General features: G+C 42.4%; 1 protein-coding gene and 1 non-coding gene across 5 annotated transcripts in view; both read right to left on the bottom strand.

Moving 5' to 3' along the window:
- The window catches only part of ank2a (ankyrin 2a, neuronal), a 77659-nt gene extending 72964 nt beyond the window's left edge, over positions 1–4695 (bottom strand). For all 4 annotated transcript variants that reach the window (XM_076294265.1, XM_076294267.1, XM_076294268.1 and 1 more), the window contains exons 1-2: positions 4316–4695; positions 1359–1460 (exon numbers count right to left, since the gene is read on the bottom strand). In XM_076294265.1, the coding sequence (XP_076150380.1) occupies positions 1359–1460; positions 4316–4438 (225 nt within the window). In that variant the 5' untranslated portion in view covers positions 4439–4695. The remainder of the gene's footprint in view (positions 1–1358; positions 1461–4315) is intronic.
- A 9417-nt stretch (positions 4696–14112) lies between these two features.
- On the bottom strand, positions 14113–14277 carry LOC143135519 (U1 spliceosomal RNA). Its single transcript, XR_012989012.1, has one exon. It is a non-coding gene; the product is annotated as a U1 spliceosomal RNA (small nuclear RNA).
- Positions 14278–27021: the final 12744 nt, after the last annotated feature.

Here is a 27021-nt window from a genome sequence, read left to right as displayed (position 1 = left end):
TGAGAGGATTCATTTCTATCTGAATGAGTCATTTCTATATGAATGAAAGAATGAACTCATAACTTTACATATGTTCCATGCTTTCACATATTTCTGATACATATTCATCAACACATTTCTTTTTCATAGAATACAATATGGTTGCTACTCTGGATCAACAATATGCTATGTCTACATGGGTATGTAAGTTTATTTCCATGCATGTTTGTCAATCTAACCACGCAAACACAAAATAACATCCTCTCTCTAGCCATCCTAGACCAACACAAATATAAATACTATCATAAACGCAAACAGAACATGCCCAAGTGCTATTCCAAATTGCTATCATGCGACTCAAAATCTTTTAAACCCCAAACATTTTACCCAGATTCTAAGTAATCTTGACTAAAATTTTAAAAAGCACTCATTTAAATGGATGAAATGAAAACAAACATTTGTATGATACGATTAACATTCTGCCTCTCGTCACTCTGTAATAGCATCTAGTGCAGCTGTTTGACAACTCTACATCACAGAGAGCCAAAACAGAGGACATGCAGATTAGTGTGGGCGCTGACTCTAACATACAAATGGGTACACAGCCCAATTTACAGCTATTACATACAGGGAATGAACCGTATAAATCTGATTTATAAGTCTCTCAACACACAACCACTGTCAGTTTGTCTTGGGGAATATTTTATGACCGTAACTTATGAACGTAACTTATATGTAGTTTCTGGAACAAAAATGACAGCCAAATCTAATTATGAGCAAGAACACTCACAATATGGTTACATAAGGCCAGGATTACAAACATATCCCTGCCTTGGACTCAGATCAAAGAGCTTCTCATTGAGCATTAGCCTCAGCAGGCCTAATACCATGAGGTGAAGGGATGCCTGAATGCATATCCCAGCAGCACTTCCTGTGTGCAGTTCATCCTGCAGCACTGTAATGCAGTGATCACAGAGACATTGTGGAAGCCTGACATAGACAGCTGCCTGCTACAGTGTGTCATGGCCATGAGCATTAGGCCATGGACAAGTGGAAATCAATAGTCAGGCATTCACAGCATGGGCGCACAGATGCTAATATCCATGTCCACAGCCATGCCTGGCATCTTTGAAATAATATAGGAAAGGAGTTTATGGTTGTGCTTTTTTCTATGAAAAAACATTTCTATGTATTCATGTTACATTCTATGTAATCATGTTGCCAATAAGAATAATTATTGAGTGTTTTTATTCATTATTATTTTATTGTGTGTTGCATAAAAACTAAATGTGAATGAGAATGTCAGTGTGACACCCTCACAACACCCTCCCCCTGCACCAGCATGTGTCTGAGGTGATCGGTAGTGGAGGTTGTGTTACCTGGTTACAGGTGCTGATGTCCTGGCCGCTCTTCAAGAACTCCAGCACCTTGTCGATGTTTCCAGCCCGTGCCGCTCGCAGGAAGCTGGTGTTACTGTCCGACTGTGGGGAAAGCAGAGCGTGAGGACAGTTAGCGCCGAAGCCACGGAGTACAGTGGGAATGGACAAGAATACTGACGGACGATGGCTTTATCGGTATGCCAATAACACATAACATAACACAAACACATTAAAGCATATTGGTATGCCAATAACACATAACATAACACAAACACAATAAAGCATATTGGTATGCCAATGAAACATACGACTTTTGCTGAGAGAGGCATCATGGTTTATTAGAGAGAAATACTGAGGAGAAAAACATTTATACAATTCTATGCACATTGCACACACATGTACAACTGTGTGTGTGTGTACAAATTTCTGTTTGTGTGTGTGTGTGTCTGTGGGGGTGTGTTTTTGTTGTTGTTGTTATCATTGTCTGAGTGGTCTAAAATTAAACCACAGAAGGCACTAGGAAAACACGCAGCTGGTGTGACAATCACACGCCCAGATAAACATACCTGCATTAAGTGTGAGCTTGGGAATGCCATTGAGAGTCTGTTTATGTATGTGTGTTTGTTTGTGTTTGTTTGTGTTTGTGTGTGTGTGTGTGTGTGTGTGTGTGTGTGTGTGTGTGTGTGTGTGTGTGTGTGTGTGTGTGTGTGTGTGTGTGTGTGTGCGCGTGTGTGTGCGCGTGTGAGCGTGCGTATGTCTCAATATCTTTACACATTTTGATGATGCTTTTCATGGTGTGAAAAGGTCAGGACAAGAATACAATCTGAAATTTGATGAACATTTATTCTACCTAGTAACATGGAAACAGATACACTTCAGCACAGTTGCCTGACACATTGTGCTTTTGTTCATCTACAGGGCTAGTCAAAAGTTTGGACATACCAACATGAAGATCATTCAGGTTTCTTTATTTATTATTTTGACTATTTTTTACAATGTAGAACAATACTGAAGGTTAAAACACCTATTATGAGTAACCAAAAAAGTGTAAACAAAACATTTATCATGTTTTAGATTATTCAAGTAGCCACATTCTTGCTCAGTCTCTGAAGCAACTTAATGGGATGACCTGTAATGGGTTTCCAACAGTCTTGAAGGAGCTCCCCTACATTTCACTGGCTCATTTTAATCGAGAAGCATGAAGTTGGTTAGAATCATGCCAATAGTATGAAAAAGGTTAACAGTGAAGAAAATAAAGCATGAAATATATACTGTACATATTTTAAAGACCTTTGTGTTCTGCTGCAATACCTTTGATGTCCTCAGTAAACCTTTGAATAAGTGGGTGTGTCAGAACTTTTAACTAGCATAGTATGTGCAAGCTATACGTTGTTTACACCATACTGCATGTCAGACCTGCTCCAAGACTGAGGCTCTTCAAGTTTCACTGTCCTATAGTATATCAACATAGACACTTGATAGGCAGAGCATCATGCCTATACTAAATATTAGCTGCATTCTAATCTATGTGATTGCAGTAATCCGTCATGATAAATGCAACCAAACACCTTGACCTACATACCTGACAGACATAAAAATGTCATGAACTCCAGCGAACACTCAAATATCACAAATATGACCCTCCCTCCCTCTCTCTCTCTCTCTCTCAGATCTTACAGATCAAAATGAGGCTTCAACACCACTCAATAATATTTGAAAAATTGCATCAACATGAACCTGCAAAGGCAGAACAATGTTCATGTAAATCAATGTAATTATTGTAATGTAATGTAAATCAGGTTTATAGGCCAAGTATACTTGTGTATACAAGGAATTTAATCTCTGCATTTATCCCATCCGTGATTTAGTGAACACACAGAACACACAGTGAGGTGAAGCACACACTAACCCAGAGCAGTCAGCTGCCTTGCTACAGCAGCACTCGGGGAGCAGTGAGGGCTTAGGTGCCTTGCTCAAGGGCACTTCAGCCGTGGATGTGGGCATGGGAGAGCAGTGCTTAACTATTTTCCCCGCCCACATTTTTCCTACTAGTCTGGGATCAAACCGGCAACCCTTTGGTTCCAAGCCCTAAGCCCTAACCAAGTCAAGTCAGTTTTATTTTTAAAGCGCATAGAGTGCAACCAAAAGCGGGCCAGTAGGCCACGACTGCAGAACTTTCTAGAAATGAAGCAACCATGGTCTTTTGGTTTTGGGTTTGACTACCTGATGCAGGCTTGACGCTGAAAAACATCTTTAAAGGTTTAAAATGATTGCCACTGCTCCACCACACCAGTGGTTCCCCACCAGTCACCCAAGCATCTGCTTCCTCTATTCTATCTATTACGCAACCTCTAGGAGAACAGTGAAAGGGAGCTTAACCTCAAGTATGTGAGGTTAAGAAAGTGGTAAGACATGACATGGGTGTGCACGTGTTGCATGCGTGTTAATTTGTCACGGAGGTAGGAAGATCTCAAGAGTGGCACGCTGGTGTTGAGAGACCTCTTCACCTTAATGAGGTCAAGGGGCGACCCCCCAGCCCAATCACCTCGACCAAGAGGTCAGGTGACGAAAACATACATAATAAGGACTGCCTGGCATAACAAATGCCACAGAGACAAATCACCAATAGCAATCATGTTATCCTGCATAACCACTTGGAATAAATCTCCCATCAAATCCCCCATCAAATGCCCCATCAACTGCCTTGAATTACAAAGTACAAAGTTCATGAGGAATTTCCTTTCTCTCCTGCATACAGTATATAAGATCAGACTATATTAGCATGTAATCAAAGGTTTTGGGAATTGACATTGAAATGGCTAGATCTTTACTACTTTAACAAATCCTATGCCTAAATCTGTTCAATTTCTATTGAAATAATACTCTTAGTGATTGGATCGACTAAGACGAGGAAGAATCAGATCATTCCCTCTTCGTCCACTACTTCTGAATCTTACCAAGGCACCATCTTCGCTTCCTGGGGAAGAAGTATTTTGGCATTGGTCCAGGTCTGGGTCACTTCCAGTAGTCCGTGTTGCTTTCTTAGAAGCACAAAGTTTGGACAGGACTGTATTCCCCATGGCAAACTCAAGTCCCCCACTGTCACCTCACAATAGATCCCTTTAGTTCCCAGAGTTCAGTTCCTTCAATTCCATTAGTTCCAATGAATACTTTATGCTGTAGTGTCTAATCAACACATTTCCATAGTCCTGCAACACTCAATCTCTCATTGTAGCATTGTAATAAGGTGTTGAAATCTGTTCAGCAAAGTCAATTTTAGATCAAAAAATATTGACAGGACTTCATCCCAAATGTGTTGCCTCCTAAGCTGTTCCACATGCTCTCTCTTCCTCTGTAAGAAATGTGTGTTGCGGGACTCCAGTTACCACTCTGTGTGTGTTGTCCCCCAGCTCCTGTTGCCCTGTGCTGTGTTCTTGGGCCCTCCTCATTGTGAGAGACAACTGGGCCCGTAAACGTATGTGTGCGGCAGCTAAATCAGGACCCGTCTCCACTCAAGACTATTTTTACCCCCTCTGACCCCCACCTCTCAAACACACACACACACACACACACACACACACACATTCTCTCACTCTCCCTCTATCTCCCTCTCTCAGACCCTTTCTAGCCACTGGCCCATGTCCCACTGGGCAGGCCAGGGGCTCTGTACGGTGGGGCCTGAGAGTGTGTCAGCTGGGATGCCTGCAATGGCATTTGAGGCTGTTGAGGAACAGCAGGAGCTGTAATCACCTCGAGGAAGTCAGTCAGCGCAAGATGCCACTGGTCAGTCGTGTCTCAGCTTTGCGTGAGCTGCCTAAAGTGGTAAGAGAACCTTCAAAAAGACAAAAATTTGAACTTCTCCCATCCTTTGCAGGCTGCCATTCCATTCACAACATTCAAAGGACGTGATGTATTCCATCTTCAACATACGATCATGTGGTAACCATCCTTAAACCTTCAAGACAACCATCTTTTTCTGGGCTCATTTCACACAGTCTGCCTGTGGTCTTCTGACTCAGAGCTGCCTGGCATTCACTTCCCGTCAGCTTCCCCTCCAACATCCCACTACTCCACACGTGAGGCTGCGATTGACAACCAAGATATGGCATGTAGTATAGGTCATCCTACTGAGTAAGAGAGGTAAGGTTTGACACACAGACACACACACACACACACACACACACACACACACACACACACACAACAGCTCCACTGTCCTGTCAGACACATACAAACACACACAAACTGAGCTGAGCTCTGACCGGCTAGAGCTGGAGTGGACGGGGTCGATGGTGTGGGCGTGATTGACGAGCTCTCTAGGTCAGACCGTGACCTAAGGCAAGGACCCATTAACTGATGCTGGCTGTTCCCACACTGCTCGAACGAAAGGCCTGTCTCTCTATCTCTTTCTACTGACAGAGAGAGAGAGAGAGCAATCAGTATCAGTGGTCTGCAATAGGCCACTGCAGCTTTGCCACCTTACTGTGATTACTATCGAGTCAGGAGAGGCATGAATGAGATCACTGGCAAGTCTGCTGACCCATGTATGAATGAGAACAGTGCTCAGCCCTGCAATGGCATCAGGGCCACAAAGCAGAGCAGCGGAGCGGCAGAGGGGCAGAGGGGTGCAAGCACAAAAGAACCCAGCTGCAGAGGACAGGTGGGGAAAGGAGAGTCCATGCTCTTGGTCAGTGCTGCATGCTCTTGGTCAGTGCTGCATGCCCTCAGCTTATGCATTGTTGTGACAGGAGTGGCTGTGAGCAACCAGGCAGAGATGTGGACTCTACAGGGTCACACTCACACAAGCGTCCGATATGAAAGGAGTGACGACAGCAACGGTTTGAAGACACATACAGACAGATGTACTGGCTACACACATACATTGGGATAGCAGTATCTAATGTACTGGCTACACATACATTGAGATAGCAGTATCTAATGTACTGGCTACACACATACATTGGGATAGCAGTATCTAATGTACTGGCTACACATACATTGGGATAGCAGTATCTAATGTACTAGCTATACACATATATTGGGATAGCAGTATCTAATGTAGGCCTACTAGCTATACACATATATTGGGATAACAGTATCTAATGTACTGGCTACACACATACATTGGTGATAACCCTCGTTTTTGCATGTGCACGTGCATTTACATATAGTGGTGTCCCAATTCATAGGGAAAGATCTTCACCCCCACTTCCCTCATCAAGGGGACTTTACTGTCGAGGGCAATCAAAACCAAGTGGAAGTTTTAAGTTTTAACCCCAAAAAAACTTTAAGTTTTAACCCCAAAACTGTATTTAAAGTGCCGAGAAAGCATGCTTTCTCGGCACTTTAAATACAGTTTTTGTATATGACTCAGTCCCTGAGTGCGGTCTCTACTTTCCTACCTGTATAACCAACTAGCCAGACTTTGAAGTCTTTAACAAAAAGGAAGAAACGGATATCCTCTCACGAGGGGGAACCTTCAGCAAAATATATTCCACTAGCTATGACATTAGTTTAACACCAAAGCACTTTTCCTCTGTCACACACACACTATTTGTTTATCCAGCAACGGCTTGGCAAATAACGATGTCCACAGACAAAGTAGAGTATGTTGCATGATTTTATGAAAGTATGATGCATTGCGACATCAGAAGCAAGTCAAATTTGTAGTTTCTTATCTTCCATCAAACTACAGATCCGCTACACGATCTGGCAAACTTACATAGTGCGGTTATAGCCGATAGAGGGCCGCGAAGCGAATGCAGAAGTGCCGTTCACCCTGTTACGAGTTAATGAACCACTGAAACGATTTTGGAAACATTATGTTAAGGTAGCCTACAAAAAACTCTTTGGTGTTGCTTTAATGTAGGCTAACTTTATTCCACTGCTTGGTTGAATTTCCCATTGTCCTACGTAATTTAGAACGACCATTAACCGTATGTTATCCTGTCTTCAGGCATTTACCCTTGATCCTAGTTTACCTACAAGGATTCTGTAAGATTTCTGCCTTGTTTTTGGTTTCTACAAGCACGAGTATGAGAATCCTTCACAGGGTTCCCACTCATCTTTACTGACAACATCTCAAAACCTTTCCATGACTTTTCAATTATCTTGAATGAAAAGTGCATGACTTTCCATGGCCTATAAATACAAAACTGTTTAATTTACACTACAGGTTGGGACTAACTATAGAATGTGTCTTTCTGCCCCACCATTCTTTATTCATGAAGCAATAAAACAGCAAAAAATGTACGCACACTTGCTCTCCCCTCAATTATATTATTAGAAGTTTCACCTGGTGAAATGTGCAGACATTCTCTGCTGTTTTATACGTTAATACTTTTTGATCCCGCACCTGATGTGCACACCACAAAATGACTTATCCCACTTTATCCCTGGTATGACAAAATGTAACTTTTCCAAATCGTTCAGTGAAATTTACTCAATTCCACGATTTCTCCAGGCCTGGAAATGGGATTTTACAATTCCATGATTCTTCCAGGTTTTCATGACCCTGGGAACCATGCCTTCACAAAATATGTTGCCTCTTTGAGGACGGAGCTGGGAAATGTCTGGCCTTGGTCAGGCAGAGTTTGTACCTCTTGATTAATGTAAACCTGTATAGCACAACATATAATATAATTTCCTGGCTATTAACCAAGGTATATACCAGGCTTGTGCAAAATTCCAGAATTGAATTGAAACTGGCTCTTAAATTCCAATTCAATTCTTGAATTTCACTTGCATTTCAATTGAGGTAGCAAACAGGAAGCAGAATTGCAATTCGAATTGTGCACAACCCTGGTATATACATTGATTTTGCAAAATGTCTCCAGCTATGAGGTTGGGCGGGCTATTCATGGGAATAAGTATAAGTATATATACTCTTTTGATCCCGTGAGGGAAATTTGGTCTCTGCATTTATCCCAATCCGTGAATTAGTGAAACACACTCAGCACACAATGAACACACAGTGAGGTGAAGCACACACTAATCCTGGAGCAGTGAGCTGCCTGCAACAACAGCAGCGGTGCTTGGGAAGCAGTGAGGAGTTAGGTGCCTTGCTCAAGGGCACTTCAGCCGTGCCTACTGGTCGGGGTTCGAACCGGCAACCCTCCGGTAACAAGTCCGAAGTGATAACCAGTAGGCCACGGCTGCTCCCTTAAGTCAAGTCAAGTCAAGTCAAGTCAAGTCAAGTTTATTTATATAGCGCATTTCATACACAGAGGTCATTCAATGTGCTGTGGACTGCACTTGACTAGAGCCATTATTTTTCTGGAAAACTTCTAACTCAAGTCTTTGAAGAAAGCAAACCAAATGTTTTTATAAATCAGAAATAATAATTTCTAACTTTGACAATGGTTTGACTATATATACTGTATTTTTTTCAAGAATAGATTCATTTGGTACCTTATTGAGAGTATGAGTTTGCCTGAAAAACATTTGAACGGTATTATAAGAGTGGACCTGAATGCCCCATCAGTGATCCTATGCAGTGAGGTAAGTATTTAACCTGCATCCAGTTACATCAAAAAGCCAATGTCAAGGACCCTATAATACCCATCACATCACCGTTACAACACACAAACCTTCTGTTCTGATCTTTCAATCAAATACAGTACTTCAGAGTTCTAAGTCTGGTTGCATCACAGCCTTATCAAATGAAATGGAACATGCAAAACCTCTTATGAGATTAGGACTACACTACAACTCCAGTGAATACATCACCATTTTTGTCAGCATCACTGTTGACATACATATGATTATTTATTTCCATGCAGGTCTTTGTGCATGAGTAAATCCCTCGTATGACAATTACAAACTAAAGACACATCAGGTCTTAGACCTAACTGGACCTAACATCAGGAGCAGTATGTCACTATGTTTTGGACAATTGTCTTACAAGCCATTTCTGACACAAGTCAAGTTCTGCAGAGTACAACATCAGTAAAAACCAGCTCACTAATCGTGTATGATAACTTTAGTAAATATCATATACAATTTCAAAGCTCTGAGTGATTTACCTACAACATCTTTGTGGTTTCTGAAACAGTAACATTGTTGTTCCATTATAACTGAGGTGGTGGGTGTTCTGATGAATACTATACTGGCTATTACATACAGTATAGTGTTGGTGAGAAAGAGCCATGTTTTTTTAGTTGACTTTCAAGTCCAAGACACATAACTAGAGATTCAAGAGATCAAAATGAATGAATGCTGGTCTATCTTACGCCATCTTCATGTACTCTATGCAAAGTGCATAGGTGAGACATATACGATGTCAGCTGGCAGTTATTTTCCATACCAAGAAATCAACTCGAGCATTTGATCATATTACAGTGTAAAGTGCTGTGCCAGTGCTGGCAGCCTGGTGTGGGTCAGAGTCAAGGGCAAGGGTTGAGGGTCAGGATGGAGGGTCAGGTTTGAGGGTCAGGGTTGAGGGTCAGGGTTGAGGGTCAGGATTGAGGGTACCTTGCGCCTGCGCTCAGCTCTTTCCCTGTGCCGTCGCCGTCTCTCCCTGGCTTTCTCCAGCGCCCGCAGCTCCGAGTGCTGCTCAAACTCCCGCGCCTTCTTCAGGTGGGCTGCTGCGTGCGCCATGCTTCTCCTTCAACCACGCAGCCACGGCCACAGCAAATGTCCAAACTCCCTCTCTCTTTGTGTGTGTGTGTGTGTGTGTGTGTGTGTGTGTGTGTGTGTGTGTCTGTGTGTGTGCACGCAGTCAGATTAACACACACCCCAGAGAGTGTGCGTAAAATATAAGTTTCAGCTCCACAGAAAAGAATAATAATAATAATTGAAAAAACAAAAACTGGATCACTGATATATCAGTGCAAAAATCTGTCTTGAAATGCCCTCACAGAGGCTGGGGTTCAGATCAGACTGATCCTTACCCTGCATGTGTCAGTATGAATAAAAAGCCAGTGCACATACTCTGTGCTCCTCTGCATCAAAATAATCAAACCTCACAGGTTTGAGGCAGCTTGAACGTTGACATTAACTGAGGCTACACCTGATAACCTAGCATGACAGCTTCCTTTCTGTGTTCTTCCCCCAGATGTCCTGCTGAAGACATTCTCCTTCTCCTCCTTCTGTTCTGGTTCTCTTTCACATGGTTCTAGCCCCTGTTGCCATGCCATTACTCTCCCTCTCACCCAGCTTCAGTCTCCCAGCCACAGAGAGGGAAAAAGTCAGCGAGAGAAATCACTACTCCGAATCATTTATGTGTGTGTGTGTGTGTCTGCTTCTGTGTGTATGTGTGTGTGTGGGTGTGTGTAGCTCACACAGGGAGGGAGGGATAAAGAGATGAGGGTAGGAACGAAAGAGAAGGACAGAGAGAGAGAGAGAGAGGGAGAGAACATAGGGATGAAGAGATAAATATGTGTCTGAGAGAGAGAGGAAGAGAGAGAGAGAAACTGAGGAGAGAGAGAGATCTAGAGAATATTAGAGAAGGGGGGCGGGGGTGTTGTGGATGGCTTGACCCCAGTCCAGATGTAGAGGCAGCTCTCTGGGTGAGCAGTGATGTGGTGTTAAAAGCCTCTGAACCACACAGCCTGTTTGAGACTGAGAGGATAAGAGAGGCAGAGAACACCAAAAACATGTTGACACTCGGCCAAATAAACACAAATATGGCACAAATATGGAGTATGGACAGGGAGCTCACAACTTTCCCAGCTAGACGTAACAATGCTAAGACGAGATGGGATATGACGGGATCACAGCTGACTGTAATGCCCAGCTTCCCCTGAGGCAGAGAATGGTGCTGTCCAAGACACTAAAACTCCATGCATAGTACTCTAAGCCCCCATTCACTGTTCATATGTAACAAAAGACTGCGGCAAATAGTTGGAGAATCAATGTAAAACTTCACTAACAGCAAGCTGAGTAGTGTTAAATTTGATGCGATACAGTTCAATTGTTATCGTCATTAATGCAGTATATGCATCTACTCCACATTACAAGTCATACTACTAATAGACAGTCAGCTTGTCCTTTAGGCTGAGATTTTGTACATTTGCCCTTCACAACATTCAACTAAGGTTTTCTCTCTCCATTTCTCTCCATCTTCCCTTCCCTCTCTCAGCACCATGGACAGCACCTCTGCACTGCCCTCCTCTGTGCTGCAATACTGCATTAGCATCAGTCTCACTGCTGGCTCTCTCTCACACTAACACACACACACAGAGAGAGAGAGAGAGAGAGAGAGAGAGAGAGAGAGAGAGAGAGAGAGAGAGAGAGAGACACACATACACACACCACTTCAGAGGCAGACAAAGCACCCTCTATTTATCTCAGACAAAAAGATTTCATATCGAGACATATGGCTTTCCCTGACAGAGCCCAAAATAGGATTACATGGCAGTAATGGGTGGGCTGTTAGAGAGAGGCTGCCCATGACCTCATGGTGGGATGGGCAGAGACAATGGCATCTTGCAATTTGCTATGCAAGGCACCAATGACCTTGGACTTGTATCTGGCTCCCTCTGTTGGTGCTTTGAAACAGTACAACCACTGGTAACAAATATTTCTGCATCTGTATACCAACCACATCCTTGCATCATCTCCACAACATGAGTGTGAATGAATGTATGTGAGTGTGTGTGTGAGTGTGTGTGTGCGTGTGCATGTGTGCGTGGAGGAGGGGGCATATCTCCACAATATGAGTATGAATGTATGTGTGTGTGTGTGTGTGTGTGGGGGGGGGGGGGGTGGCATTTCCAAGGCTGACAAAAAGTGTCTAGAGCTTTATATAACTATAACTATAAAACATTTCCTCAAGTCATACACCAGCCCCCTCCCAGACCAAGCCCAAGCCTCAGCTCCCTCAGGACATGCTGCAGAGCAACTCAAGCCACACATAGTGACATTTCCATCTCCAGCCATCTAAAATAGCATGCACAACTGGGTACTCCCTCAATGGCCCAGAAAGGACTCATAAGGATGTTGTACACAGTCATACTCAAACCATGTTATGCCACTTAGCAATTCAATATGTTTAACTAAATATATTGCTAAATAATATATTTAATTGAAGGGCTTTTTTCCCTGTATCAGAGCTATGTCCTGCTTGTATGTGATTGTTGTCCTGCTTGTATGTGATTGTTGTCCTGCATGTATGTGATTGTTGTTTACAGAGAAGGCACTTACAGCCCAAGAGAAATTTCCCCTTGAGGGACAATAAAGTATATCTTATCTTATGTTAAATATGTTGCTGTGGTCTCACAAAACCTGTTGGTGTATTCTCTATAAAAGCTATCACCGAATCGCATGCTCTTATTTTAATTTGAGTGAATACAAAACAGTTAACAAGTCCAGCTGGGATCTACATCCTTTTTAAGAAGGGGGCAGCCCTAAAAAAAAAGAAAACGAAAAATCTATATGGGAATCGATCCCGCCTGCCACCTGATCCCCAGAACCTTGTTCTGACAATGGCTTTAATGCAGCGCTGTTTTCATGGGATCGCAGAGCAGAGGGGTCGATGGTGCTCAGCGATCGATTCCCCCCCCGGCCCGTCATATGGTCAGAGATGAGGCACTGGGGAAGTGAGTCTCAGGTTTCAGTCCCGGAGACAGACACGCCCTTCGTAAACCTCCCATCCCTCTCATCATCATCCATTTCTCTTAATGGACTCCATTACCCAGGGGCACTTGTGTTTTACTCAGAGCACAGCCATCCATTTTATTGCCTCCTTACTGGAGGTAGTGCAGATGTTGCCAAACTGAACATGTTACAGTATGTCTGCAGCTCAGAGTTAGTAAAACAGCAGTATAGACTCTGTGCACGGGTCCGCAGCGTAACCTTATCCTAATCGGAGTGATGTTAATGCCATGACTAAGGAAACCACAGACACACATACTCAGAGAGAGAGAGAGAGAGAGAGAAAGAGAGACCACACACAGAGAGATAGAGAGACCAGCGGAGAGAGAGAGACCACAGAGAAAGAGAGAGAGATAACAGGGAATAGAGAGGGAGAGGGAGTGCCTAGTTGCAGCTTGTAGCTACAGTCCTTGTATCTATCATATTTCAAACTTCAAATTTCTAACTCACTCGATGCCAGACCTCTATTATATGGTGAGTGAATGAATGAGTTGAAAACTCCTGTTGTGGATGGCCTCTGTAAATCATTAAGACTGAAGCACACCATGCATCTTTAATAAAATCATGTTCTTCTCTCTCTCTCTCTCTCTCTCTCTCTCTTTCTCCTTCCTTTCCATAAATTCATTATTTTTCTTACCCAGTAAATTAAGGAGAAAATACCAAACACCCTTTGGAATATGCATAATACTATGCAATTTGAAACACACATACATCTAAATCACACACCAGGTTTGTTAGACATCATAATAATGAGAGCATAACTCAAAATACAGTACTATCACAATAGGGTTGCTCACAGTAACATTGGTATTGCAATACAGTGATTCTGCAGTACTTGATACACTGTCATTTATGATACAGTATAAGTATATATACTCTTTTGATCCCGTGAGGGAAATTTGGTCTTTGCATTTATCCCAATCCATGAATTAGTGAAACACAAACAGCACACAGTGAACACACAGTGAGGTGAAGCACACACTAATCCCGGCGCATGAGCTGCCTGCAACAACAGTGGCGCTCGGGGAGCAGTGAGGGGTTAGGTGCCTTGCTCAAGGGCACTTCAGCCGGGCCTACTGGTTGGGGTTCAAACCGGCAACCCTCCGGTTACAAGTCCGAAACGCTAACCAGTAGGCCACGGCTGCCCCCAAAAATGTATCAGGGGAGAGCGCGAACGCAATCCCCCACTACCACAAATTATGCAGTCGAGATTCCCACATTTGAGGAATTTGTTCAGGTTAGCTACCGCCGAAGTGCAATGGCAGAGCCTCACCAAAGGTAAAACACCTTCTTGATCATGGTATGTCCCCTGCCAGGTAAGTAATCACAATATATGTGAAGAAATAATATCATAAAAGGACAAAAAGCAGAAACAATTTATTTATTGGCTGCATTGTGCTGTCTGAGATGTGTTACAGTAAGTGCAGCGGCAGGAGGAATACATGGCAGGACCTTTACCCGCCTGGGCTTGGTCCACAACTGCTCACTCAACTCTTATGGGGAGGGCTTATGCTAAAAGGGGAACACACTGCCATCAATAACCCTGTTCTGGACTAGCCCAAAAATGAAGTAATTTTCAGCATACACTGACAGTAAAAAAAGACAAACTTCCATTGACAAAGAGACAGTCTCATAAGCAGACATCTGCATTCAATAATTTAGTCCCAAATCACTTCAATTGGTAATATTGACCAGCTGTACAGGTCTTAGGGTCCACAGTCAGCACATCCTACAGACGCAGAACAAGATCCCTCTGCTCCAGTCTGTCTGGACAACACTCTGCCCATGACTTTCTCCTGACTCCCTGCCCACTTCCCTCTCTTTGTATGTGTAATACATTCATACATTTCATGAAGGCTCTTGTTGTAGCAGTAGATACATGTTTTCATATGTGCCCATTTCAGTTAACGCTAAACTACCCTTCTGTCTGTGAGGATTTATGGATCCGTTCGTATCCACTGCAAAACCCAAGTCGACAGCCAGGCTTTGACCCAGTCGTGACTGTGGAGGGAGAGTCTGAGAATATTTTGAACCTTCCAAAGAACAAACACCAACATACAGTGCTCTGACTCATACAGTATACAGTCCTATAGACACAGTGCTCTGACTCATACAGTATACAGTCCTATAGACACAGTGCTCTGTTTCATACAGTATACAGTCCTATAGACACAGTGCTCTGACTCATACAGTATACAGTCCTATAGACACAGTGCTCTGACTCATACAGTATACAGTCCTATGGACACAGTGCTCTGTCTCATGTCTCAAACACATTAACACATTCAATTGGGGTTTTTATCACATACCTATCTATAGCCCAATCTGCAAGTAGATCCACTAGCAGTGCCACTGCAAAGCTGAGAATGTAGGGTATGACTTCATCAATCTAGGCTATGACAATCTGTGGAGTGTTCTTAATGGGAGCATGCAAGCCACAATACTACATGGTTAAATACAACACTGAGAACCTTAAGAGCCCTTTGCTGAAGAAACACTGTGTCAGCACCCATTAGCCTATCAACAGCAGGCTTCTTAGGCCATGCATTTCCTCTCACTGATGTACACAAGTCGTCGTCAACACAAACATATTGACAGGAAATGCACCAACGTGACTGAGCCACGTGTCCATTTAGCACAAGCACAGCCCTGCCTCCAGCTGCCTGGAGAACTGAAATGATATCATGCTAAGTGGGCGCCAGAGAGATTTACCACTCCTTTCTCCTTTGAAGTCCGCTTCTCTCCCTCCTTCTCTTTCTCTCTCTCACTCTCTTTTCCTCCCCTACTAAAGCATATGACTTCATCACTAGCGTAGGTTACCTTGCCCTCTCAATAAGATGGCTTCCCTCCCCTTATGAAAACACACCTCCAAATGAGACATACACCGTAGCTGGACACTACTCAACATAGTAATGGCACAAGTCTTCTCAGTTCGGCCTGACAGAACACATCTGGCTGCTTTGTCTGATATTTATAACATATATCTTCCACCTGTAACAATATAGACAATTCAAGACCACTGAAAGCACTCTGGTTATGACCTTGAGTGGAGTGTATCGAGATCATTCCTACTGTCACTGGACTGACTTGACTTGGCTGCCAGATTTGTTAGCTCATTCTTGGTGCTGGCCTGGTAATCTAGGGCAGGTGAAAATGCTGCAAATAGGTTGGCAAATGTCTCAACATTGGAGTGCTGATGCATGAGGGCAGTGAACTCGCACAACTCAGTGAGATGATGAATAATGAAATGCATGACCTAAAACTGCAAGCAGTGGCAGCATAATTCTGAGTGAGGATGTCAGATGCACTGCAGCAGAGTCAAATGAGAAGGGGATGAGGAGGGGAAAAAACAGAGAGTGTGTAGACTCCGGACAGTGTGCCTGCCACAGACACCAAACTCATCACAACATGCATCTGTAAACACATTGTGCTCAATTAGGTAGGTTGGTACCTCTCTATCTCTCTCTCTCTCTCTCTGCGCATGTGTGTGTGGGCAGGGTTTGATCAAGAGGCTGAATTTGTGTTTCTGTGTATTTGAGTGTTTGAGTGTATGCGTATGTATGAATATGTCTATGTTTCAAAAATGATGACAACCTGTATCTCAAGGTAGCTTTAAAGGATCCATGGATATTGTATTGTTCATTTATTGTACACACACACTCTCATTCTCTCTCTGTGTTTCTCTCACTCTCTCTCCCTATCAAATCAAATAAACCATCTCTGTCAACCTACTAACCAACAAGCTACCACTTAAAGTAAACATGTGCTGATGCTCAGAAAGCTATTGATCTCAGCCATTTCAACCTTCAGCACAAGCCTTTCTTACTGGAAGCCCTGCTCCAGACTCAAATGAATAATTAACAGCCTAAAATGCACTTTCCAAAAGCTGTTCCCAAAAAGCCTCAGACAGCATCCTACTGACTCAATGACCAACTGCCAGTACAACAATTCAATGATTCAATTCACCTAATCAATAAAGTTAATGAAGATTATAGACCATTATCTATTAAGATGTACTATTCAGAATACTGAGCAGCACATTAGCAGTACATAGTAATATCTAGTAGTAGTACTAAGCACCTATATAGTGTTTGCTGTCAGTGACAGATTACAGACACAGTGGCAGATTACAGACACAGTGGAAGTTTCTGAACAGGGAGTGTGTTTGTGTCAGATTAGTCTGTCAGAATCAGTCACTCTCTCAGGGTCAGAGTCAGTCAGTTTAACGTGACTAAGATTAAAATGTCCACCATACAGTAGGTTGCTGCCTCCCAATCATCCTCTTCCTTGTTGTGACTTTAGCATTAGTTTATTACACCAATGTAACACCAAAACACATCTGTCACTCTTACTAAATGGTGGTCTTTTTTCATGTTATCTACAACTTGAGTATTAGATGAATTTTGAATATTTACTTTTATGCATTTTTTCTACAGTTCCACTGCCGGTGAATTCAATGAGAAAGCAACTGTGAGTCACTATTCTAATGCAATACAGCTCTGTGCTTTTGACAATGGGTCATAAAATATCCAGCCAGTAATTAGATTTGGAGTCATGTGACTTCCAGAATGGCCTCAGAAAGAGCATCTGATATCTTATCTGAAGCACACAAGAATTTTAGGGTAGCAACAGCTTCTGTTCTGTTTTATGCAAATCACATGTGTGTGTGTGTGACAGACAATACAGTCAGTAGTTAATTACATGTAAACATATACTTTACCCAACAGCAATAGGCCAATTTTCGAATCTGCGCCATATTTGTGGTCAGTCTATGACTTATGTGTCTCACAAGGGACTGTGGCCAAGTCAAACAGCTGGCAGAGTGGTCAGTTTTCTGTTTTGTTGCCACAGTAACAAGGTCCAGAGGGCAACGCTGGCCCTGGCACCCAGTGGCCACCATGCAGTGAGCGGGGGGCAGCAGTAGTGTAATGCAATAAGCCCACTCATCCATTAGTATCTCCTTCCTGAAGGAATCGCATCATGCTCCTCCCAGAGGGAGAGGGAGAGAGAGACAGAGGGAGAGAGGGAGAGGGAGAGACAGAGAGAGGAGGGGAGGAGAGGAAGGGAGAGAGAAAGAGAAAGAGAGCGAGAGAGAGAGAGAGAGAGAGAGGAAGGGTCAAGACCATGAAATGGGAGGGTGCAGGCACAGGAGGATATGATGAGACACAAGACGAAAGATCTAGAGAGAGTGAAGGGGGAAGGGGTTTAAATAATAATACAAATACTAAGTAAATGGTAATAAAATGGATGAGCAAGGAGGTAAATTATTATATTACAGCCCACACATAACCAAAGTATCTTCTTTTCATACAACACCACAATGGCACGGACATGTCCCTGTCTGACAACTAGCTACTCCCCTTTGCCAGCTGTATGGATGGCTGAAGAGATTTGGGGGAGTTTGTCGAGAAAAACAATGCCATGCGCCAACGCCGTGGCGTAGTCTAAATGCCATGGAGCTGGACCGTAATTGGAGCCACTGGGCTTTCAGAGATGGGGTGGAGACCATGAAGCACTAGTAGGGTGGGGCTGCCTGCTCGATAACACCACAGCAAAGAGGATTAGAGACGGACGGCGCTCTCAAGCTCAGACCCAAACTATCATCGCAATAAGTCCACAAATTACATGTAGATAAGCATGTGGATACTGTAAGTCAATTGGGAGAAAGCGCATAGGCCACAGACTACAGACCACCTCACTAAGGCAGTTAGTGTGGGCACTGTATGCTGTTGAGCTGGAGGAGTTTAACTGTGATCACCACAAAGTGTGTTGTCATGGCCTATATTGATCAGGTTATTAGCACTTGTTAATTAGCAAATAATTGGTTACCAGAAAATACTGATACACTAATTTCACCCATTTCTCTCCAAACAGTTTCATTGGCTTGTAGCCCGCTAGCAACCTACTCTAGATGGTTTTCCTGAAATCCAGTCATCCAGTGGCCTTGATGGTTTGTAAAGTCTCCCTTTACAAGTTCCAGGTAAAACACCTCACAGCATACAGTTCCATTGGGTGCTGTATGACAAAGGGGATGAACATCTTAGTGTGAAGAGTGTATTTTTAGACCCCCCCCCCCTCCAAGTATTCCCTTGTTGTAGCCTTGTACCTCCTTGTTCTAGGTAGAAGCAAACTTTTTGTACTGCACGCCATGATAGTGCTTTTTACCCATTATATTGTTTTCAGATTATTTTTAGAAGGCTTCATTTTTAGCAAGGCTCCCTGTGCTTTGCCTATAAATAGACCTTGCATTACTTGTACAGTGCTGTGAGGTTGTGCGATTTCTGAAGGCATCCAGAGACTAAACGATCAGAAAAGAAGACAGCGTGTTTAATTTATTCACACAGAGCTTACGCTCTGATAAGACTCTAAGGTCACTGTAACTTTTTCACAAAATTGTTCACACCCTCCTGGTTCCATCAGTCTTCTTTTCTCTCCTTCTTTCCCTCCCTCCCTCCCCTCTTCCTCTGACATCCTGGAATAGATGTGCGTGTCTTACACTATCACTGCAGGGCAGAGCAGGCATAAGGTGGGGCATCAATCATGCATGAAGCACAACAGAATCTCCCCTAAATCCCATATCAAAGCAGCCCCTTGCCTTCCTCACCAACTGGTACAGTCAGTTTACCACAGCCACAGCACCACTAACCTCCATCACAATGTACCCTGCACAGTGTTTTAGCAGTGTGTTTTTTAGTGATGTCAGAACCGGGTTTAGCCTGGGTGCTTCTGGGTCTGTGCCGCTGATTAAAAAAAAAACAAGTCTGACCCACACTGACACAGAAGCCGACTCATGTACTGGACCAAACAACTACCATATGGTGCTCCCAGCCAAACCCACGCAATGCACAACTACTGCCCAGGGCAGTGGTCAACATAATAGCTCAACCTACCACAGAAGAGCACAGTACCCAAATGTCAATCCGAAATACTGCTAGACATTCTCATCTCACCAAAGTCAGCAAGCCACCAGTGGTGGTATTTCAGTGCATGTGTATCCATGTAATATCAATGAATGTCAGGGAATCAAAGAGCACCACTCTGTTATGTGTGTGTGTGTGCATGTGTGTGTGTGTGTGTGTGTGTGTGTGTGTGTGTGTGTGTCTGTCTGTCTGTCTGAGTCAGTGTGTGTGTGTGTCTGAGTGTGTGAGTGTGTGTGTGTGTGTGTGTGTGTGTGTGTGTGTGTGTGTGTGTGTGGTCTCTCTCAGAATCTGTAGGGAAGGGCTGCTTTAGCAGCAGTTCAGTCGGTCCATTACTGGAATCTAATTAGGCAGAGAGACTGAGCCCTTTATCAAGGACCACCGCCCGTCGTAAGTCAACACTGCCCAAAACGAAGCAGTGACGGCCTAGAACACCGAGGATCTGTCCACGAGCCATACACTTGGGTTCTCATTGTGAACAAAAATGTGAAGCACAGCTGAAGTACAGCAGTATCACCGAAAAAAATAACAGAATCAGACAGGAGAACTAAATATGACAAACATGAAATAAAAAAGGTGCAGTCTATTTGTGTTGACGGTAAATGACAACGTTTTATGTCTAGGCCTATATCCTAGTTTATGGGATGATTATTAGACATGCCATGTGCATTTAGTCAACACATAGCTAAGCTACTCATGTCACAGGACATCAGCTGACCAAGAAAGCTGCGGAGATAGAGATGGAGTCGGGAAAATAGGTAGAAAGATGAGAAAGGCACAAGACCTTCATACCTGAGGCCTACAATCTAATTCCAATTTAAGGCCTTTATTTACCCTACAACTAGCCTAACATTAGGCCTATATGTCCTGTCCTGTGGTCATGGAACAAAAACAATGATAACATCAAAAGAACTTCAAGAAGAAGAAACTACCTACTGTTTACATTTCGTCCTAAGCCTTCATTCAGTCAGCCTATACGCATAAATAGGCAGCCTATAGGCATACATTTGCATTCAAACATTAGCCAATAGCCTAAATTTGCACGGAGACTGAGTGGCACCCTGTGCGTCTAGTCATACCGTCACCTAGCCACACTCCGCAGATCATCAGGTGTAGCCTACCAGCTGCAAAACTGTAGCTGGGTGGGACAGTTAATTCTATCATGAAAAGCCATAAACTCTGAGATAATGATGGAGATTGGTAAAAGTAACACACGATAAGGCTAGACGGAATATGACCAAATGGCTTATTGCAGTAGCGAGCTTACGCTATTTTACGTGCTGTTTTATGGGGAACTAGGGGTGCACTTACAAGATTCGGTAACCAGGGCAACGCCTTTGACCATCCTCATCCTGTAAGCACTAGATGGGCAAGCTTGTAAAACACAAACACTTGGTTTCGGACATTTCAATAGTAAAGGCGTCAACTGTGCGGTTTCAAGCCGAGACTTCGCCGCACAGTAGAATTCGTATGACCCACCTGGCGGATGCGGTTCTGGTGTGGTGGAGAATCTCCCTCCGGCGACGTGTTGGTTGAAGAAGCCATTTTCCAGTCTCAGTCGGAGCCGCCCCTCGCGTGACTTTCTTCAGGATGCTTTGACATTCAGTCACTGCGCAGTGGTAGATGGAGAGGTGGCTGACAGTCCGAGCCTAATATGATGGCTTTGGACCGGGCCTTAGTTACTCGATTAGGCGTTCCAAGGCATACTGCAGCGTCTAGCCAAGGAGAGTGGTCCCAAACCGAGCCGCTGACAGAACGATTTCTTTACACAAAGTACCCGCGTTTGGAACCAGTGAGGTGTGTGAGCGCGCCTCGGTGCAGTACTCTCGTGTCCGCAGGATAAAGTGCGCCTGTTATGATTTTTTCTCTCTGCTGCAGCAGTCCTCTAACAGCCGACCATGAACTGAGTGAGTCATGGAAGCGCGATGACAGATGGGTTGAAGTTCGTAAAATACTAATTTGCTGTAAAATGTTGGAATACTGTGCCGAGTGCCGTCACTTCACGTCGTCTCTTACTCACATAAGGGGGTGGTTTTCAACATCGGACAGCCACACTATCCATTTGTCCCTCCCTCTCTCTATCTCTCTCTCTCAGCAGTCCCTCACTCTTACAGTCCACTCTCAGACAAACCGCCCATACGAGCAAATAGATAAACCTTCAGGATGACAAGGCAATATCAAAACAACAGGAATCGATACAGAGCTTTCAGGGAACGTAGAGGGGGGGCAGCACCACTCAGCCATGCCTTCGTTGGTGTGTGGTCTTGAGAGTTATGAGGCTACATCAGCACGTTAACCAGGTGTCTTGATTATATTTTACAACGATAGAGTGTATGAGATATGCTTGGTTTGCAGAAACCTTGTTTCAGTCTCAATTTCTCTAAGTATTTGTTCCGAGACTGCTCGAAAAAAAGTAACCAGGAAGGACAGTCAGAGTAAAACGGTAAGATGAGAACATCATGCAGTGGATAGGCTACGTCTAAATCCAGAGGCATGTAGGCTTATATGACAGCTTGACTACGCTACTGCAGCACTGGTAACTAAGCATACAAGCAACAGACAGCATAGAGAAATCTAAAGCAACCATAAATGTACACTTATTTACCCTGCATATATCATAGTGGTCATTCAATTGGAGAACCTCACTGACGTCACTGCTGTTTCAGGAGTATGACATCATACAGATAGATTCATGAGTTTCAGGGAGTTGCCTGACCACTGGCTGGATCAACCATTACCAGTAACCAGTTGGTGCCAACAACTGATCTGGGATGATTTATATTATATCAAATTATGACAATTGTCCATTATGTTAACAAATTGTATCCCACTAAAGAGGAATCAAAGAGTAAAACCATGTCTTTATCAGATGCTTATCAATCTGATAAAGAAAGGGGTTCTCAACGTTTTCTGCTTTAAGCCCCACCTATTCATACTTGTAACAGGCAGGGGCCCATTAAAAAGATCCCCAATTTGGGCTTCTGTTTTCTTTTCTTTTGAAGTAGTCTTAGTAGTTTGTAGTTAGTAGTCTAGCTTAGTTTGTGGTAACATATTAGGCATTTCACTAGCATTGAAATTTTTTCACTTCAGGGACTTTTCTATTTTTCACTATAGCTGTGTTCGAAGTGTTCACTCATTCACTATATAGGGCACCATTAACATAGTTTCTGTCCTACAAAGTCAGATGCAAGAATGGGGTCCAAGCGTATGAGTAAGAGTATGGGGACATTGGGTGTTTGGGCATTAAGACTGTCAGGCGGGAATCAAACCTGGGTCTTTTAGGCAGCAGGCAGATGACTTACCACTACAGAATATAGAAAAATAGCATAGGTGATTCTTGAGTAATGTGTGTGTGAGAGAGTGAGGGTTTGAACCTTTTAATCATGAGACATTAACTGCAATGGGGAATTTGGAATTCAACTTGGGATAGGGAATCTAACACATTTACACTCATTCATTTAGCACTTTTAATCCAAAGTGATTTACATGTCAAGTATATTACAAGGATTACATTGTCCCTGAAGCAACTTGGGGTTAAGTGCCTTCCTCAAGGCCACAACGGTGGAAGCCAGGAATTGACCCCACAACTTTCCCAGCTACTGCATGGTCCTGCATGCTCCAGCTCCTTAACCACTACGCTGCCACCACCCCACAACACAGGTGGTTACTGCTTGTTGATTTAAATCATCATCCAAATCATGTCCACATTAATGTGTTGGCATAGTACTGCAGATTCTTAACAATGCAGTCTACCTACCAGGCTACGATTGAGGTGAGTCTCACTATGGCTCAGGTGGGAATCAAACCCGGGACTGTTGGGCTGCAGGCGGATGACTTACCATTGAGCTATGGAGCAAATCACAGTTTTGACATGTGTCAGAGTTAATTGAATGGATACAGTTTTTTTTTTTTTTTTAAATACATTTTGCATGTGTCCAAAGATTATTGTCATGATACTGCAAATGAAGTTTTGTGATGATGGCCACTTTACATGATGAGATATGGGCTACAAAGTTATACTGGGACACTTTCTTGTTATGCTCATTGACATGTAACTTAAAAGTAATTTAATGTATCAAAAATCAGAAAAAGACACTTTTGTCAGCATAATCTATAGATAAAGTGGAATGAGTTTGAAGACAATGGAATTAATGGCCGGTGACTATTTAATTTTACTTAAAATTTTAGAGCAGGAGACCAAAGTTGAAACAATACAGATGAATGGATTAAAATGCCTCATTGTTGAGATATGAGCCAAAATGTAAAAACCATACTCTGAATTGTCATGTTCCTGGGCCTGTGTTTTTTTGCTCTACATCCACTTTTACAGGGAGAAAAATAAGAACTCCATAATAATAATAATCTGAACAAAAACAATAGTTCACACAGCTTCTCTGCTTGGACCCCTAATAATGACTAACCAGGTCATTAACACATACTGACAACTTCCACTATTATAGTGCACAGATTCGATATGATCACTCCACACACCTCTTAGTGACTTTAATGTCTGCACTGTTTACCATTGCCACTTTAATTCTTATTATATCTTTATTTTTGCACTAAAGACTTTAGGACATTCCAGGTTTAGGGGACAATTTAGACAGATACACTTTTTAACATTTTCTGTAAAAGTAATAAACTACTAAATTATTTGATTTATCCAGCTCAGGCATCAAAGGTATTTTTTCCCTTTATTTAAAATATGTAAATTATGTTAAAATATACAAATACATTTTTACATGTTTATAATCACTTTTATAGACACCCCACATTTTTCTCCAAAAATACCCTGTTAACTATTAACTGTGTTACTCTAATTACAGTACAGGTTTCGGATCAATGTTGATATCTTTTACCTGAAGAACAAAATCTAGGTGTGAAATGTAGCAAGGTCAAGTACCAATTTTAAGGGGTTCCACAACTATTCAGTAATCATGTAAAGGAACCACTTTTTTCCAGCAAACTATTATCATTATTGGGGGGGGGGGGGGGGGGGTCTTGTTATAAAAAATTAAAGGAAGCAAATTCATTCTGAGAAAAAGTAAAGTCTCATATAAAGAATAAATATTTTAAACTAAAACAGGTCACCCACAATTATTGCCACCCCTGCTTGAAATACCTTCTTAAGCCCTTTGCCAATAAAACAGCTCATAATATTCTCTTATGACACCGCATAAGGTTGGAGAATACAAAGCAAGGGATTTAAGACATTCATCTGTACAAAATCTCCGCAGATCATCCAGATTCCTAGGTCCACACTTGTGCATTCTGCTTGATTTTGTGTTCAGCAAACAATTTTGGCTTGATCTGGACGTTTGCTTTGGTTGATTTGCCTGATGAATGATCCAATAATGACCCACTTTCAGTGTCTTGGCAGAGATTGACAGATTTCCATTGAAAATGTTCAGGTTTTTCTTGGGGTTCATGATACCATGCACCTTAATAAGGTTGACAAGGCCCTTGGAAATAACAACAATGAATAAAAATAAAAATGACAATAATAACAATATAACAGCCCCTTCACCACAATTCTCCACAAGTATAGTCATTCTTTTATGTACGCCAAACAAACCCACCTAAAGTGTTTCCTGCTATATTTCATCTGACAATAGAACACAATTCCAGACAAAGTCACTGTAGCATTCAGTAACTCATGCCGTTTACATTTGGAATTAAATGACAGAAAAGGCTTTTGCCTGGCATGCCCTATACATAATTGTATTAGCAGTGAGGTCACTTTTGAAGAGGGGGGACTTGGTGACCCCAAGATGATACCTTTTTCTATAACTTTTCAACAGTGGTTCTTATGGAATTGTTTGCCTCTCTTACAATCTACCATACTGTGCATGGGGACAAGATAACCATGGGTATTTGTCCAAGCATGTGTCACATTTTCCATTGATAAGCACATTTTAATTATTGTTTTAAATGTATATATGGGCATTTTCATACCTTAGTGAAAAAGAAAGTCATGAACTACTTCTTAAATTCTACTTCTCTGATTAACTTCAAGAATTTGAATATAAATAGGAAAATGCTTCTGTTGCATTTGTATAAGAAAGTCATGAACTACTTCTTAAATTCTACTTCTCTGATTAACTTAAAGAATTTGAATATAAATAGGAAAATGCTTCTGTTGCATTTGTATAAGATTTTCTAGTGGTGCTAATAATTGTGGGTGACATGTTTTGTTAAGAATATTATTTCTTAATGAGATTTTACTTTTTCTCAGAATAAATTTGCTTCCCTTCAAGGTTAGATTTTTCCTCATTGCTTTCGTGGGACTACAATAAATTAATCATCAAAAGATTATTTTGGATACCGGTTTTTAGTCAGCTTTACCAAGGGTGCCTATAATTGGGTCATTTCTATTTAACTTTCTCTATGAAGTTGAGCTGGCTCAGAATTTCATTACTGGTATTGATGTGACGTCTTGATCAAGTATTTGACAATAAACTTGAAATCACTACCTTGTGAGATCCCCTAACCTCAGTTCACCCTTTCCAACTTGGTGTGATGTTACCCCTTACGACTGCAACGTCACAAAAGTATTTTCTCTAACCGCACACATAAATGTTAAAGATCTTTCGATGAGGCCAGCTTTCCTTTTAAGGCATCACTCATGACCACACTCATCACTTGGTGATTTACTGCCACTTCAAGTGCAATACAGAAGATGCCTAAAACAAGATCAGTGTGACACATATATGGATGTCTGAAAGGAGATCAGTTTCCAGTGCAATACAGATGATGTCCAAGAGGACTCACTATTTTCAAGGGAGAGACCTTTTCTGCGTAATTTACCCTGCCTTAAGGATCTAAAAGAGGAGAGAACACATGATTGGGCTATTTCGTGGATGAGGATGGAATTTTGTGACCGACATGAGATGCACTTATTTATGTGTTTAAGGATTTATGGAGCTGCAAAAGAGCAGGACACATTTTGTTGTAGAGTATTAGGATTGTCAAGTGTGACTGAATAGGAGTCCATGTTTATAGCCAATCACCAATCGGCGCTGATGCAGCAATCTCTTCCAGCATGTTTTTGCATTCCATAATACAACTACATTAACACACTGATTTGACAGGACTGAAAAGCTGTAACTGTAGTAAAGTGCTGAAATTACAGAAGACTCCCTTGTAAAAAG

This window comes from Alosa pseudoharengus, unplaced genomic scaffold (assembly GCF_046254945.1).
Source record: "Alosa pseudoharengus isolate Yale_2024_CS ecotype anadromous, Long Island Sound unplaced genomic scaffold, YU_APseudo_1.1 YU_APseudo_1.1_scf_2, whole genome shotgun sequence".
In the NCBI taxonomy this organism is placed as follows: Eukaryota; Metazoa; Chordata; class Actinopteri; order Clupeiformes; family Clupeidae; genus Alosa; species Alosa pseudoharengus.
This window is presented reverse-complemented; position numbering and strand designations above follow the sequence as displayed.